At 41.6% G+C, this 17162-nt stretch overlaps 1 protein-coding gene across 1 annotated transcript in view; it reads left to right on the plus strand.

Annotated features, from left to right (window-relative positions):
* The window catches only part of ROR2 (receptor tyrosine kinase like orphan receptor 2), a 160382-nt gene that overhangs the window by 119176 nt on the left and 24044 nt on the right, over positions 1 to 17162 (plus strand). The window contains exons 3-4 of the mRNA XM_075740189.1: positions 3775 to 4062; positions 5132 to 5162. Coding sequence (XP_075596304.1) covers positions 3775 to 4062; positions 5132 to 5162 — 319 coding nt within the window. The remainder of the gene's footprint in view (positions 1 to 3774; positions 4063 to 5131; positions 5163 to 17162) is intronic.

A 17162-nucleotide genomic window follows, 5' to 3' on the forward strand; every position in this document is an offset into this window, starting at 1 on the left:
TTTAATCTTCAGTTAATAACATTTGTTGGTCCTAATAAGTATATTTAGTATCTGTTTTCATCCAAGTTTATTTGAATGTAATATCCATGACTAACCTGAAGTGAAGACTCAACCTGGCTCATTTTAAATCACGAGAATTGAAATAGTGCTAAGTGTTTGAGCAAGCTGTAAGCTGACCAATGGCACAAGAGCTGTCCAATGGCACAAGAACAATGTAGACCTTTCATATACTTCTATGTTAAGAACAAAAAGTTTATTGAAGAGGTAAAATAACCACATTTCCTGGCTGTCAACTTACAGTGCTTTAGTTGGCCCCACCTTTATAGAAAGCATCTTCTCCACCTCTTTCACTTTGTAGGAATCACGAACATCTCTGAGCCAGATGATTGTACCTCTGTGCTGGCTCTATGCTGAAAGTGGCCTAACTTCTCAAAAAAGAGCTTAAACCATCTCCTTTGCCTCTGTTGTGTGAGCACATTCAGGCCACCCCCATGACTGCTGAATCATAGACCCATAGAACCACAGAACAGCCCAGGTTGGGAAGGGCCTCAAAAGATCATCTGGTCTGACCTTTTTTTGGGGAAAGGGAGCCTAGACAAGATCATCTAGCACCCTGTCCAATTGTATCTTGAAAATCTGTAGTGATGGGGACTCCACCACATCTCTGAGGAGGTCATTTTCCAGTGAATGATTGTTCTCATTGCAAAATATTTCTTTCCTCTATTGAGTTGAAACCTCTCCTGATGCAACTTACACCCATTGCCCCTTGTCTTCTCCATGAGGTTCTTTGTGAAGCGAGAGTCTCCATCCTCTTTGTAGATGCCTTTTAAATACTGAAAACTGGGATGAGGTCGCCCCTGAGGCTTCTGTTCTCCAGGGAGAAGAGACCTAACTCCTTCAAGTCTTTCCCCTTAGACCAGATTCTCCAGCCTTTTGGTCATCTTCGTTGCCTTCCTTTGGACACTCTCCAGTCTTTCTGTGTCATTTTTTAATTGTGGGGACCAGAACTGGACCCAATACTCCAGGTGTGGCCTGACAAGCACTGAGTAGATTGGGCTGATCACATCTCTGTCTCTGCTAGTAATGCTCCTGTGGATGCAGCCCAGGATCTGATTTGCCTTCATTGCTGCAGTGGTGCTCTGCTGACTCATGTTCAGCTTGCTGTCCAACAAGACCCCCAGTTCTCTTTCTGCAAGGCTGCTCAGCCACACGAGTCCTAGCCTATACACTGATTATTGTGATCCAGGTGCAGGACTTTGGATGTGTCTGTGTTAAACTCCACACAGTTCTTGCTTGACCCCTCTTTCAGCCTGTCCGGGTCTCTCCCTGAGACGGCTTTCCCTTCTGCCCACATCACCACCCAGTAAAAGCCATTGGTCACCACCCTCTGGGTGTGGCCTGTGAGTCAATTTCCTACCCATCTTTCAGACCACACATCCAATCTGTATCTTGCCAGAAGTGTTCCTTGAGTTGATGGTTTCATGGATCTGCATTGTGGCTCCGCTCCTTTTCCATCCAACAGCTTAACACCATGACCATGACTGGACGTCCTTGCACTTCCCCAATACCCCAGTCGTTTTGCTAGAATTAGAATTTTTCAGCTTTTCCACTTTTCCACTTCTTTTCATAAATTGACTCTTCATACTCAAGCAGTATTATTGAGTATGAAAATTCTTTTTTGAATATATTTCAAAGAAATGCAAACAACTTCTCTTTCTGACTGTATAATCTGCCTTGACAGTGCTGATGAGAATAAACTACATACCGATTATGAAAAAGTGGCAAAATAAGTTGTGGTACTCCCTAAATAATGAGCTAAGAGTGAAATAGCAATGGAAATTCCTTTTCTAACTTGTGGTAGGATTGATCATGCTTGCTTTCTTGCTGCTAGAAATGCTTATGTATGTAAAATGTTGGCTTAAGTAATAGTTTTCATCAATTGCTTCTATTCCCTATATCAGCAAGGTAATTTGCTGTTTTTCTGTTCCCTTCCAGAATGTCATCATAGTAGTTCTAATTCTACAGCTATGAAATGTGACTGGAAGCCACAACAAATGATATTGTTGTGGCATGACATTGTAGAAAGCATTAATGTACTTCTTCTCCCTTTTTTATCAGGCATTTGAAAAAAAAATAATTTTTGTGTTCTGTCAAAATGTTTTAAAGTCTACTAAAGATTTGTAGGCTAACAATAGGGAGAACTAATATAAAATTACATATAGAATAATTTATTATTTTATGAGATAAAAGGATGACAAAATAATTTCCCTGTAAGTTTGCAATGTCATGTGGAGACTATATATATTTGGGCTTACTTAATTTTCTATTTAGTGACATAATAAATTCACATGTGCCTACATTGTATTTTCATATTGTTCATTAAAGCAGGATTTCTTTTGAGAGAACAATGTAGTACTCAGGAAAACGCACTTTTTCAGCAAAATCGGGCTTTGCAAGTTCATTGTATTCTGATGTTTCTACTGCTCCCCTTTCCAGTGCTATACCTAGCCATTACAGAGGAACTGATTTTCATGGTCATGTCAAACATAAATCAAAGCAGAGCATCAATTTTCTTAAGGTATTTCAGCAATTAGACTGCGAATGTTGACCATTGCATTACTGGTGTTAGATTCCTGCACAGTAATACGCTATTTCCTAATTAAACAACTGCAAAATAATTTAACTGATAGGAAAGGGCACATGTGGATATCCATTAGAGTTATTTGATATTTGGATCCAGCTGACATAAATATGTAATGTAATATGAAGTATTCCTGATGCTCTATGTCTAGATAGTATAAATTTGTCAAAACAAACATATGAGCATGAAAGCTAGATACTTTTCTTACTTGTTTTGACAATCACATTATTAATTCAATGGAATTACATGCTTTCAGGCTTTCAGTGTGTGATGTGTGTCAGTTGCAGGACTCCTAACACCAAACTAAGTTTAAAAATAATAACCTACAGAAGTTTTGATTGTCAAGTTTTGACAGTGTTATTCCATCAATTATTTTTTTAATCACTTGCGATAATAAATATAGTATATGTGCTTCTTGACAAGCCCTGTGCTTTAAACAAACCACAAATTAGTGCTTTTAGATTCCATTTATAAGACTACATCCATGAAACCTGAATATTCAATAACCATAGAGACCTTTCTTTGTCCAATTTAACGCTATTTTATGACTTGATGTAAAAAGTGGAAGCCTATTATCGATTTAAAAGAGCCCTCTATATCAAGCTCCACTTAAGATTTTCTTGTCAGATGACTATCTGGCAAGTCAAATTAATATCTAAAAGTAACTTTTCCAGTTTTAGTTATTTTTAAGAGAAATATATGACCATGTAAGAAGATTAAGTGGTAAAATTATAATGATATTCTAATATGATTGCAACGGGGATTAGTCTTTTATGAAATAAGAGTCTACTTTTCTGTTACAGCACTAACCATTTCCCAAGAGATGTAGAAACTAACCAAAGTCATTATTTCTTCAGAATAGTTGTCCACAAAGGGACTTAGGATTGTAATCGTATTAATTCATGCTTGACCTTCTAATTTGCATACCTAAACTAACATGAAGTCAATCATGAAAGACAAATTGAAGTGTGATGCTATGGTGTCCCTAGGACAGTGAATTACATTTTTTAGAGTATATGTTTCAAAGACAACTGAACCTGTTTCTAAGATCCACTCTTAGAAATGTGCCTTTGGGCAGTCTTTTATCACAACCCAAGTGAAGTTTGATCTTTTCTGACCTTTTACCCTCTTAGGTTACTTCCTGACCTTTTTGGAACCAGTAAACAATATCACTGTAGTCCAGGGGCAAACAGCAATCCTCCACTGCAAGGTAGCAGGAAATCCATCTCCAAATGTCAGATGGCTAAAAAATGATGCTCCAGTGGTTCAGGAGCCAAGACGGATCATCATCAGAAAAACAGATTATGGTTCGCGTCTGAGAATCCAGGATCTTGATACTACGGACACAGGATACTACCAGTGTGTGGCTTCGAATGGGATGAAGACGATAACTGCAACAGGAGTGTTGTTTGTAAGGCTTGGTGAGTTCCTGGCTTTTATAATTACTCAGACTGCTTTATAGACTAGGTATTAGTTTTCACAATAACATAATGAGAAATGAATTTGATTTTTAAGAACAATTCTCAACATGAAATGAAATAAATAAAGCCATTGCCTGGGGCCTCTCCCCCAATGCAGAACTTCTTGTTTGAACTTGATACCCATTTAGTGGTAATAAAAGAAAATAAATATAGATGGAAAGGTCTGTAAATATGTAGTGAAGAAAAAATTTTAAAGAAGTGCCAATACAAAGTACAAAAAGGTAACATTTCATTGCCTGGAGTTGTCACTCTACTGCTGAACTCAGTCTGTTAAAAAAAAAAAGAGGAGAAGAATGAGAAGCAGTTTTCTATGTGATGTTCATAGTGTTGGGCCCATCTTTGTGAAATATCACATCTGCACTGCTACATGAAGCCTGGCCTCAAATTCTGCCCTTTGACAGCTGAAGGTACACCACACCTTTCAAGAAGTACTTATATTGCATTTTGGAGACTTAAGCATCCAGCTTGGAAGGCAAACTTTTATATAGTTTGATTCTGAAACAATGGGGGAAAAGTTCTAGAGATATTTTCCTAAATATTTTCTAATTTTGTAATGAAAATTGCTAAGTCCACAGTTTAGTTTGTAGTGACTCATTAAGTGCTGGGTATTGGACCTTGTTCCTGCTGTGACAAAGGTTAAGAGCATGCCCTTGTCATACCATAAACTCTGATAGCAAGGCTCAGGTGGGGCTTATTAAGAGGTAAGTGATGTGTCAAGATAACACATTGTCTTTTTAACAGCCTGGTTTTTTATTACAGGTGATGTTTCCTAACAAAAGTCCACTCAAGTTGCTGCCTGAGCAGACAGAAAATTCATGTGATTTTTATTTGTGGCTTTGAAAATAGCAATATATAATTATGTGCAGGAACGCAGAGGGTTTTGTTTGAATCTTGAGACAAAACTTCCTTAAAGAGACAGTTTCCTTTAGATTGCTATTGACTTTTTTTTTTAATGCTGTTGTCCTTGAGCCAAGCTTGCCAACAATGTTTGCTTATTTTATGTTTACAGGTCCAACAAACAGCCCAAATCACAATCTTCAGTAAGTACTTTTTTGGAAAATTATTTAATGCACTCTGACCAATTTTATTCTGTAAGAATTTAGTATATTGCTTATTTCATATTTCAGATGAGCAAAATACCACAAAGTCATAATGTTTCAACAGTAATTGTTTACAGGGCAAGTATGGGCTGGGAGAGTGGTTAAAAATGAATGGGTAAAATGCTTAGGTTGCTGCGGTTGTAAATTTACCCATGTTATATTATTATAGCTTGAAAAGTCAGATAAAACAAGACTAGAATCCTGTCTTTGCATAGCTAGGTAAAACCTTTGTTTGTGAGTGTCATTTTGCCTTCAGTGGTGATTTGGTGATTTCTGTTAGCTGCCTGGGCTCACTTGCTAAGCCAGTCATAAGGATGAAAACAGATTAGTTCTGTTTCATTGTCATTGCTTTATGTGTTAGTTTTAATTTAGATACCACATATTGTATAATTCCTTGAAATAGATTCTGCAGTTGATCAATTAATGGAGGGAGGAATGCAGTCTGAGGACTTTTTATGTGTTAATGACATAAAATTAGTGTTGGTGATGAACTAATTAAAAATAAGAGTAAAAGCAATTTGTAAAGACACATGAATGCTTTTCAGAAAGCATTGTTGGTCAGTGTTTGTGATTTCTGAACTCCCAACATCTTAAGTGGAAACCCTTTAAATAACTGCAGTGTGCTGACCACTAATCCGTCCATCTTGTATGTACCTCACTCAATCATCTTACATATATCAAAATAATACCCCATGGTACACATTCTTTAATTTGCTATGCACAGAAAGTGTAAATGAATTTAAAGGATTTCACCATTACAGGGATTTAACAAGTTGTTGGTTTTTTTAAAATTGATTGCTAACTACTGAAGATTAAAAACAGCTGTTCATGACAGAGTACAAAAATTGTGATCATTTTCATAACCACTGAAATCCTGCTTCAGATCTTACAGCACTTTAGAAAACTGTTATGCACCTGTTCTACAAAGGGGAAAAATAGTGAGATACCAGGAAGCTGTCTGATCTTTTATGAGATCAGAAGGCAAAGACTGGTACAGGAGACAGCAAACTGAAATATGCATAGTGAAGCACTGAACTGAAGTTCAAAGAAAAGTTCTCAAATGCAGCTGAAGTGTAGCAAGCTCTGAGCACAAGGTGAAAAGCTAGGAACCAGGTTTTACATTGATTAGCTTTTTGTTATTGAGCAGATATTTGATCTTATATCTCTTCATTTCCCTAATATTTCCTAAGCTCTTCTGTACTGAGCATTAACTTACTAATCTTTTACAAATATCAACATAAATAAAAAAATTCCAACTGATAAAGTGAAAAAAACATTACTAGGTGACACATATTTCTTAATTACATGCCCCCCACAAAGTGGAAGTGAATTAAGATTCCCAAGCTATTTTTCATTCTGGTTTTGCCTAGGTTTTGAATGCTTGACTATTCAACCTTTGCTGGTTTTGAACTCTAAGTTAAAATAAAGAAAGAAATAACAAAAACAAAAAAATCCTGTCATTTAGATTATGACACCTCTGGCCTTGTACCAATGGTTTCGGTGGTGGACCTGAAAGCAGTGGTGTGTCATCATTGTTTTGGACCTGCCATTAAAAGGTGAAGAGTACACTGCTGGTAGATTTTTTTTAAAATATCCACTAGATTGAATAGAAAGCTTGAGAAAAACAAGCTCAGGTCAAAGTCCTAGTGAGAAGTAGTGAGGGACTTATCATATGAGATCCAGGAGCTTTCAGGGCTTACAGATCTTAGCTTTGTTGCATGCTTGGTCCTGTTTCAATCTTTTTTTTCTTTCCTACTTAACCAGGTTTTGCCCACCTTTCTGACGTTCCTGTTCTTCCTTTGATACTGTCTTTCTTTTTTTGTCTCTTCTTATGTCTCACAATTATTCCCATGTCCGTCTGCTCCATGCCTCCTACCTAGTCCTTCAAATAAAATGCCGTAATTTGGCAGTATTATTTTTTTCTTTTCAGAAGCAGATTATTATTTTTTTACTGAATATTTTGTATAAAATTGTGCGGGTCAATTTGTAAGCCAGAAAGGAGGAAAGGGGAAAAAGGCGAAAGACATACCTAACTGCTTGGAAGGAGCCCGCATGGAACAAAGGGTTCTTTCTCTTTGTTGGCTGCACAGCACAGTCTCTCGTGTTGAGCCACCTGAGAGCTGTTTCTCCTGGCATTAACGCTTCCAAAAAGGCACGCTTCACTGGAAGTGCTGAAACCTGAACCCATTGTAACTTGGTTTAAAACTATACCTAATGAATTATAAAGGGATAAAAGACATTACCTATGTAGATACCATCTAGCAAGGTATTTTTATGCAGTCCATGTGTTCTGCAGTGGATTTCTAGAAATTGTCTACAATTAAAGATTGCCAGAGATCAAATGTGCATTATGCAGTCAGACTTGCCAGTGCAAAAAAAGGCCCTGACCTTCAGGTAGTGAAATTGAGATTTTTTCCATAAAAATCTAAAAGTAAAGATTTTCAGCCACCTGCCTAGTCTTAAACTGGTGTGGACTTTTTTTGACAGGGTGGAGAGGTCTGTATTTTCTGTGGAAGTCTGTAATATGTAAAAATTTTCTCTAGAAATGGAAAAATACAATCTACCCCAATTACTTTATTTATCAAAAGTATTAAAATTATTGAAAGTATGAATAGCTAGCACAAATTAATTTATAAAGGAAATAAAATGAAAACACAGTCAGAAAACTAGTTTCTGACCAGCCTTTGTTGTCCAAAGGACTGTGCTACTAGAGGGCTATTCTACTAGAGGACAAGCCAGCAGGCTGTATCCTTTCTCTCACTGTGTAATGCTATTACTTTTTGTATCATTAACCTTTTTAGCTTTTGCCCTTCTAAAGAGAGACATCCTGTCTGTTCAGAAAGGTAGGAGTGTGTAGAAATAAAATAAATGGGTAGCAAATACTGGAGAATTTTTTTTTTAGCATGATTTAAAATTAAGCAGCACATGTTAATCTATTGGAGTCTAAGAGTGGGAGGGAAGAAACAGTTGTTTTCCTTTCTAGTGGTGTTGCTCTTGCAAGATAACATCATTCTAAAAGACTATGTGTTCTCTAGTCCAATGTATTTTTTTTTTTAATTGAACTGATAGATTGAATTTTACCTATTGGGCAAATTCCCATTTTGAAGCTGTTTAGATTTCTTATTAAGGCTGTGACTGTGGTGGTGCCACCTTGAAGGGAACTTGGGATGGAAGATATCCGAGAGTCTGTTGGCTTTAAGGGCTTCTGGAAAATCTGATGAGGCTTTAGCAGAAGTGACGAAGGCACAGCAGAGTACAGGCAGAAAGAAGTAGCTGTAAACTCAGCCCTTGCCAAGTGTAGGTGAACAGAACTGGCTCTGTTACCAGTGGTGCTCTTTTCCCCACATGACCTTTCTGCAGTCTACTCAGGATGCCAGGAGGTGAACATCTCCTTTCAGAACCCTGCACAGAGGAACCGGGCTTTCTAAGAAACTTTGAGGAGTCCCTGTTTTATCGAACTCTGACTAAGATCAGTTCTGAGTTTGCAGTCACTGATGCCTGTATGCTGGACACTTAGAAGGAGAAATAGGTAGGAAGAAACACTGTCATCAAGTAGAAATTGTCATTACTTTGGGGAGAAATTTTTGAGGTATAATCATTCAGAATAAATTTTCCTGCTCTCATGCCTTATTTTCTTCAGGTAGTTTGGGACAACAGTAAAAATTTTAAGATTCAATCCATTGAAGAAAAGTGATGAAGCAAGTGTAGTTGAGGAAAAGCAGTTCTTTCTAACAATAGAAAAGAGAATGTCTTTAAAAACTAGTATCATGTCAGAGTTAAAATTCTGGTGAGGAACCCTGAAGCTACGGTGGGCAAGTAATTCTCTATGGGTCTGCATATCCCATGGCTTTTATCATAAAGCCAAATTGTATCTCTTCTGTCACCCCAAAGCAGACCTTCTGCATGATGTGATGGGCACTCATACAGCTTTATGATGGGGGCAAATATGTTTCTATTATGTGATAAATCTCCACATAAATATAAGGTGGAAAAGGGAATATGGGACCTTGGGAAAGAGGGTGCAAAGGAGTGGGTCATCAGAGCACTTCATCGTGAGACCTCCTCCCTGCCTGTGACTGGGGTCTTCTGGGTAAAAGACAGTAGCTGCGGAGGCAAATAGTTTTGTAAACTGGATCTGTCTGGCAAACCAAAAGTATCCAACATCACATTAAAAAGGAAGAATACTTTTCCTTACTGTCACACAGCAGCACCTCTTCATCCTTTTTTCAGGTGGCGTGGCAAATACTTTTTAGTCTCAGTGCATTTCAGCTACTGATAACATTTTTTAGATTATCTTAAAATTCACATAAACAAATGTTTTTATAACCAATACAACGTTGTCTCAACTCAGAGTATTTATTCAGGCCTACAAGGACCAGGTGTTTAATCATGGGTCTCCTCCCATGCATGCCTTTTGTTTCACACTTGGCTGAGATGACCATATTTGAAGTATATGTATTTTTCTAAGATATTTGTGGTAACATGTTGAAGTTACAGAATAAGCGCATACTTTGTGCTCTGGTTTCCTGTTTTAATCAAAAAAGAAGAAGGATTTTGTGATTAAGATGCTGGACTGTAATTTTAGAGGTCTGGATTCAATTTCTGGCTGTGCTCCTGTCTCTATTTGCGATTGCAGCCAGTTGTTTAGCTTTTGTCTCTCCATGTTTTGTACATCAAATGGAGATGGTCGATCTTGGGAATTTTTTGCCTTCCTCTATTATGGGTTCAGATCGCTTCAAAATGTTTAGGGTATATTCTCTCCCCATAAAGCACGGAATGTTATTCCTATTTTACGAATGAGGAACTGAGGCGCAGATTATCTCAGGCTGGTCTACATTAAACAGCATGTGTTTGCATTGGCAGATTTCCTGGCTTCCTGACAATCCAATTTGGGGATCTGGCTGGAACATGTTGCAATTCCCCCTTAGCCCCTGTGTGTCAGTTTTCTTTTTTCTTGCAAAGGTTGGGGGAGAGGCTGTATTTCACCCTGATGTGGGATTGGGGCTCCTTTTGGGGAATTTTGATCCACGATCTCAGGTCTGCTTCTGGGTCCATTGGTTTAAATGTCCTTTGGCAGTTGCTCAGGCCGAGACAGAGAATTTGTAGAGGAAGGAGGGAACCGAAACCAAGGCTGCACTAAACCATTTTACATACTCTTTTCTCTCATTTCTATCTTAGAGTGTAATTTTTTTTTAATACAGTGATTGTTTTTACCTATGTAGGATACAGACTAGTAGGGCTCATTCTATAAGTACACACCATGTCACAAATAATGTATAACTAAAAATTATGCTCTGGTCTGTCCAGAGCTGTAGAGTACACTCAGAAGAAGCTGACCCTCTGTCTTGTAGTGGAAACTGCAAAATTTTTATCCTAATCTTGCTTTTGTGTTTCCAAAAATGTAATTTTTGTTGTGAAAAACTCAGAATATGTAATTCAAAGCGGAGTTAAAGAGCAGTGGAAGTATTGGTTTGAGTTGCTTTGCACCACAGCAGATCCCAGCTTCTTCCCACGCAACATTCATTATTTCTTCAGCTTTAATCGTCCAACTTAAATCTTTTCTAATGACAAATAAATGATGAACAATCTAATACATTTCATATTATTTAGTGATAGAAATAGAAATCCAATATGTGCTTACAAAATTCACTAATTTTAAAAGCCATGTGTGTATTTAAACTAATATGCATAGCATCTTGGAGTAGACACAAATGTCCCTATTCCTTCAACTTGTTATCTGGGGAAACTATTGAAAGTGGTAGTTTTTGCCTTTCCTTCAAGGAAAAGGAACAAAGGGAAGAGGCTGACAGGGAACATAGGAAAAAGGGTAATAGTTTGTTTCAGTCTGTTATGTTCACTAATCCATATTGTTCAGAAACCTCCAAAAACCAAAGGCAAGCCAAGCATGTGCAAAGGTGAATAAAAACAGACCTCCAGGAAGGCTTTACCTTCTTTGTGCTACCGTCTAAATCAAACGCCCCTGAGACTTACAATGTAATGCTGTTACTTTGCACTGCTTTACTGAGGGAGGCTGGTTGCAAAGACAAGAAAGCAGCCTTATGGGACTTGCCTGCTGTTAGGCAAGGTTTCCAAATTCCTGAGGAAGAACCACCAATGAGTTACATTTCTGTCTGGTTTTACAGTTAAGCTAACTTAGGGTTCAGTATGAAGAAGCATCTTCCCACTTGTGATTAGTACTGTCAAGATACTTTTCAATTGGTTAGATCAAGCAGCTTAATTAATGTAGTGCTTACCACTTTGCATTTATATATGGGCCTACAGCATGTAGTACACCAAAGCACACAAACACTTTCTTTCCTAAGTGTTCTGCTTTCCAAAATTTAGAAATTTAGCTTGTAGGTGAATATTAAAGGAAGTTAATGGTTTCTGTAGGGGAAAATTTACCCAGAGTCTGCGTTCTGGGAGAGCCTGCTACCTACTTTGCAGAGCAGTGGTTAGGTTTTTGATAGCCAGTAGACTATCATATCAGACAAGTTGTAATGTGCAACTCTGAGACATGCAACGTACGACAAAGAGCCAAATACAGCTCTGACTTTGTAAATATGTAACCCAACATGCCCTTTTCCAGCAAATTCCAGATCAGCAGCAGGTGCTTAGGTTTGGGCTGCTCAGGGAAACAATTTGTATTAAACTACCAAAGAAGTTGCAACAAAATAAGACATTTTTTAATCCGTTTAGGGGTATATGGAAGTTGATATTCAAAGTAGTAATGGCCCTTGAGCTTTTGGCAAGTAGCTACTGCAGCTGTTGGACATCCCCGATATAACCAGCGATCTTTAGTTCGTTTTGATTTTACTTCCTCCCTCTCTCCCTCCCCTTCTCTCCTTTGTTCAGTAGCTAAAATGTCTTTCAAAGTATTTATTGTATGTCCTACAAAAGGACAGTTATATGTCCCTGAGACTTCCTGTCAGCATTTGATGCCACATTGAGTTTAATTAGAGTTCTTTAGGATGCTGAATAGCCTCTAAGTGCGTACAAGGAAAGGGTGAATGTTGTAGTTAGGCACAAAGATAAAGGAACACTATTCTAATGAAAAGTAGGTAATTTAACAAAATGAGATAATGTTGAAACATCACACCATAAATTATCCTTTCAATTTTTATAGCTTTATGGTTAATTTTTTTCCTACTTTTCTATTATTTTGTTCTCTGTTTCAAAGAACCAAACTATGGATGCAACTAATTTAGTGTACTAGAGAAAAGGTGAAACAGATGGTACAAACAGATAAAATTTGAACATTTCCATTAAAAACTAAATAACATTGAGTGATAGAAGACATGGTTTTAAGAAAGCAGAAAGAAAATGTAAAAAGACAATCTGCTTTTTTATTACTGCTCTGTTAAGTCTAAAATCTGAAGTAGTTGAGGTAATACTAATCTAAAAAAAAAAAGTTCAAAAAAGCATGTCATCAGCAGTCTCTATCATGCTCCTCAAACAGGTCAATCATAAATGTCCCATTTCTTATTTTTTACAATCTGATGACACCACAGAAAACACAAAAGATTACTTTAGGCGGGACACAAACAATATTTGATATATAACAGAAACTTTGTTTTTATACATATGTGTGCATACATATACTCCCCGCCCCTAATGTTTTTCTAACTATTCAATTTGCAGGCCAGAAAGCACATTTACCCCTGCCTCACTATGCTTTCCTTCAAGTTAGAAAATGAGCCTCTTCAGGTGGGACACTCTCAGCAGACTGATCTGCATATAGAAATCTTGATACTTTAATCAGACTCAGTTTTGAAAAATTACCTTGAAAAATCTCCATTTTTTCACCTGCCTAAGGCCAATAAAGTGGTTACAGATTGAAAAAAGCTGAGTAGAGGGGTAAATGAATAGACTAGACTAGTCCAACTGCCTGACCACTCCTGGCCTGACCAAAATTTCAAGACCATCACAAAGGGCCTTGTCCAAATGCCTCTTTGTAAGGCACTGACAGGCATGGGGCAGCCACCAGCTCTCTAGGAAGCCTGTTGCAGCCTCTGACCACCCTCTTGGCAAAGAAACACTGAGACTTGCTCTGTAGTTTTCATGTATTTCCTTTATTGGGAAGTCTGGATTTGGGGGGCTAGGAGCTCTTGAGGGCTGGCGAAGGCCCCAGCTGATGGCCCCGTCCTGGTCTGGCCGTCCCCCGAGGCACCCTGCCAGGTCACCGTCACGGTGCTGGCCTCTTGTTGGCTGGAGAGGTGTCGGAGCTGCCGGTCCTCCTCTTTGGGGGTCGCCGTGGCCCTTCAGGGGAGCCTTCGCTGCCCCGGCTGGAGGTGGAGGGCCCGGGCACAGCCTGCCCTGGCTCCTCCTGGGGCTCCTCTTGCTCCACGGGGATGGGAATGGGAGCAGAGGGCTGGCTGCTGGGACCCCCACCACCGGCAGCGGACGAGGTGCTGGGTCTCGCAGGGCTGCCGGAGGGGGCTGGGCCGGGCGTGAGAGACCCTCCTTGGGAGGCAGCGGGGCCGGGGACACCCGCGGGGCTGTCCTCCTGCTGCCCGGCAGCACTGGCGGCACCCTGCTGTCCCAGCAGACGGTGGGCCTCTCCGCTGTGCCCTTGCACGGCAACACGTGCACGCTGTCACACCAGTGTCGCTGCGCGGTTTTCGTGGGAGACGCCCCGCATCCGGCCCGGCAGCTCTCTCTCCAGCCCGTGGTTGTTCTGGGTGCCCATGAGGGTGGCGAACATCATCTCCTGCTCCCGTTGGACCAGGGACTGCAGGATCTGGATGAGCGTTAAGTTGTTTCGCAAACCGCTCATCCAGTTTGGGGTGTGGAGGCCACCCACAGGACGCCTGGGCAGCCCTTCTGCAGCCCCCCGTTGGGGTGCGCCATGGTGGTGGAGATGGTGGGTGGCTGGGTGCCTGGGAGCTCCTCCTGCCTGGCGGACGACGACTGGTGGAGTCACGGGTGGTGTGATGACGTGCTCCACGTAGTCATCGTCCGCCCGCACCGAGTGCAAGATGGAGCGGATTCCCCTCTTGCAGAGGGGGCACTCGGGCTTGCGCTCAGCCCACCGCAGGATGCAGGGGTAGCAGAAGCAGTGGAGGCATGGCATCACGAAGCTGGGCTCCTCCCAGCTGCCCAGGCAGATGGGGCAGCGGTCCTCCAGCTCCGTGGCCATGCTCTCCATGTTCTGCGGTGGGCTGGCGGGAGCTGGCAATGACAAGCCGCTCCCTCTCACCGGCGCTGCAGCAGCGGGTGTCACGCTAGAAAAGGAAGAGAGGCCATGAGCCTTGGGTGGCCCGTTGGCTGTTGGAAGACATGCCCAGGTCCCTCAAGGAGGAATCCCTGGCAGCCCCCCAGGGTGAGGTGTCCCCTCCCAGCTCACCTGTGCTGCTGCGAGCGCGCCTCCGGGGTGCCCCGGCTGCCTGAACCTGGCAGGGCCGGGGAAAGTCCTCCGACAGCTCTGGGGTCGGGCACTGAGAGCTGCAGGAAACAGCTCCCCAAGCGCAACACTAGCACCAAAGGCCTCGCTCAACACTCCAAACCTCGCCAACTGCTCAGCCGGAGTGCGGGCACGAACTTGCTGGGTGTGGCCCAGCGCCCGAATATAAGCAGCGAGGGATGCGTGGTCACAATCCATCGCTCGGGGACGTCACAGTCCATCGCTAGGTGACATCACAGTCCGTTGTTTGGGGATGTCTCAGCCTGTCCGTCGGTGACGAGAGAACCCGTCGCTCGGAGACTTGGTGACATCATTGTTTGGTGACGTCACAGTCTATGGCTCAGGGATGTCACAACATCCATCCTTTCCTGAGGCGCTCACCCCAGCGGCGCTGCGGCCGCAGCACAGGCATCTGAGGTTACCGCAATGCCACCGCCTGCTCCATCCCCCCATCTCTTGTCTTGTGCTTGGCATCAGTGTTTCACGCCAGGGCTGACCAGAAGTTAAAGTCCATTACACAGAATCACAGAATCACCAGGACTCCCAGGTCCTTCTCTGCAGAGCTGCTTCGTAGCAGGTCAACCCCTATCCTGTACTGATGCGTGGGGTTATTCCTCCCTATGAGCAGGACCCTACACTTGCCTTTGATGAATTTCATTTGGTTCCTCTCTGCTCAGCTCTCCAGCCTCTCCAGGTCTCACTGAATGGCAGCAAGTGAATCAGCCACTGCTCCCAGTTTTGTATCGTCAGCAAACTTACTGAGGGTACAGTCTGTCCCCTCATCCAGGTCAGGATAGGACAGGACAGGATAGGATAGGATATAATGGAATAGAATAGTTGCGGTTGGCAGGAACCTGTAACTATCATCTCGTCCAACTTCCTGATAATTCCAGGGCTGGCCAAAATTTAAAGCCCATTTTGAAGGGCATTGTCCAAATGCCTTTTTTCAAGGCACTGACAGACATGCGGCATCAACTAGCTCTCTAGGAAGCCTGTTGTAGTGTGTGACCATCCTCTTGGTAAAGAAATGGTTCCTAGTATCTAGTCTGAACCTCCCCTGATGCAGCTTTGATCCATTCCCACAGGAACTGCTGCTGGATCCCAGGGAGAAGAGATTAGAAGCTCCCTCTCCATGTCCCCTCCTCAGGACGCTGTAGAGCACAATGAGGTCACCCCTCTGACTCCTTCTCTCCAAACTAGACACATCCTGTGTCCTTGGCTGCTGCTCATAGGACATGCCTTCCAGCCCTTCCACCAGCTTTGTTGCCGTCCTCTGGACGCATTCAAGCACCTTAACAACCTCCTTAAATTGTGGGGCCCAGAACCGCACACAACATTCAAGGTGAAGCTGCGCCAACACTGCGTACTGCGGGATGCTCCCCTCTTTTGAGCAGCTGCTTATGCTGTGCTTGATGCACCCCAGGATGCAGTTTGCCCTCCCGGCTGCCAGGGCAGACCGCTGATGCAGATTGAGCTTAGTGTCAACCAACACCTCCAGATCCCTTTCTCCAGGGCAGCTCTCCAGCCTCTCCTCTCCCAATTTACACTTGTGTCCCAGGTGCAGAAGTTGTCATTTGTTTTTTGTTAAATTTCATGCCATTGATGATTGCCTAGTGCTCCAATCTGTCTACATCCCTCTGCAAGGCCTTTTGTCTCTTGAGAGAGTCAACAGCACCTCCCAGTTCAGTGTGATCAGAAACTTAACAACTGTGAATTCAAATCTTTCCTCCAGATCATTAATAAAAATACTGAACAGAATTGGCCCTGGAATTGAGCCCTGAGGAACAGTGCTAGTGACTGGCCACCAGCCAGATGTAGCCCCATTCACTCAACCCCTTGAACCCTGGTGTTTAGCCAGTTCTTCACCCAGCACACCATATACCTCCCCAAGGAACACATGCAATGTTTCTTCAGTCCCCCAAATAGAGAGAGTCTGTCTTTCCTCCAATGTTAGAAGAGTTTATCTCAGCAGCAAGCAGTATAAAAAAATATTGTTTCACACAGGAGCAAAACTTCTATGCTTTCAACAGGAGGAGTGCAGACTGTCTTTTTACTTCTCTAATAGATTACAGTTTATTACCTAAAATCATAGAATCATTTAGGTAGGAAGAGACCCTTAAGATCATTGAGTCCAATTGTAAAATGTTACATGTTACATAAAAGCACATTCTTAACTGTAGGATCTATTAAATTATACAGGAATCTGAAACTTAGAAAAAAGGCATGCTTGTGAGTTTCCTGTGTTAACGAAGCCAAAACTTTAGCTGCTTTTTGTCTCTGAGCTGCTGTGGTGATATTCCACATTTATTGTTGGTAGCTGCAAGGTACTGTGTTCATACTGTGTTTGCTAATTAATACGGAAAAGACAACCTCAGTGGGTAATGAAGTTTAGTTGCATTTCTTAATTTCAGCTTTAGATTGGGGAGAAGAGAGAAAAGCAAAAATGTATTACAAAATCAATAGTTCCAGGAGTCAGGCCGTCCAGCAAGAACATGCAGTGGGTGTTCACTGTACTTTTACATTCTCTGCCATTCAGA

Source organism: Balearica regulorum, chromosome Z (assembly GCF_011004875.1).
Source record: "Balearica regulorum gibbericeps isolate bBalReg1 chromosome Z, bBalReg1.pri, whole genome shotgun sequence".
In the NCBI taxonomy this organism is placed as follows: domain Eukaryota; kingdom Metazoa; phylum Chordata; class Aves; order Gruiformes; family Gruidae; genus Balearica; species Balearica regulorum.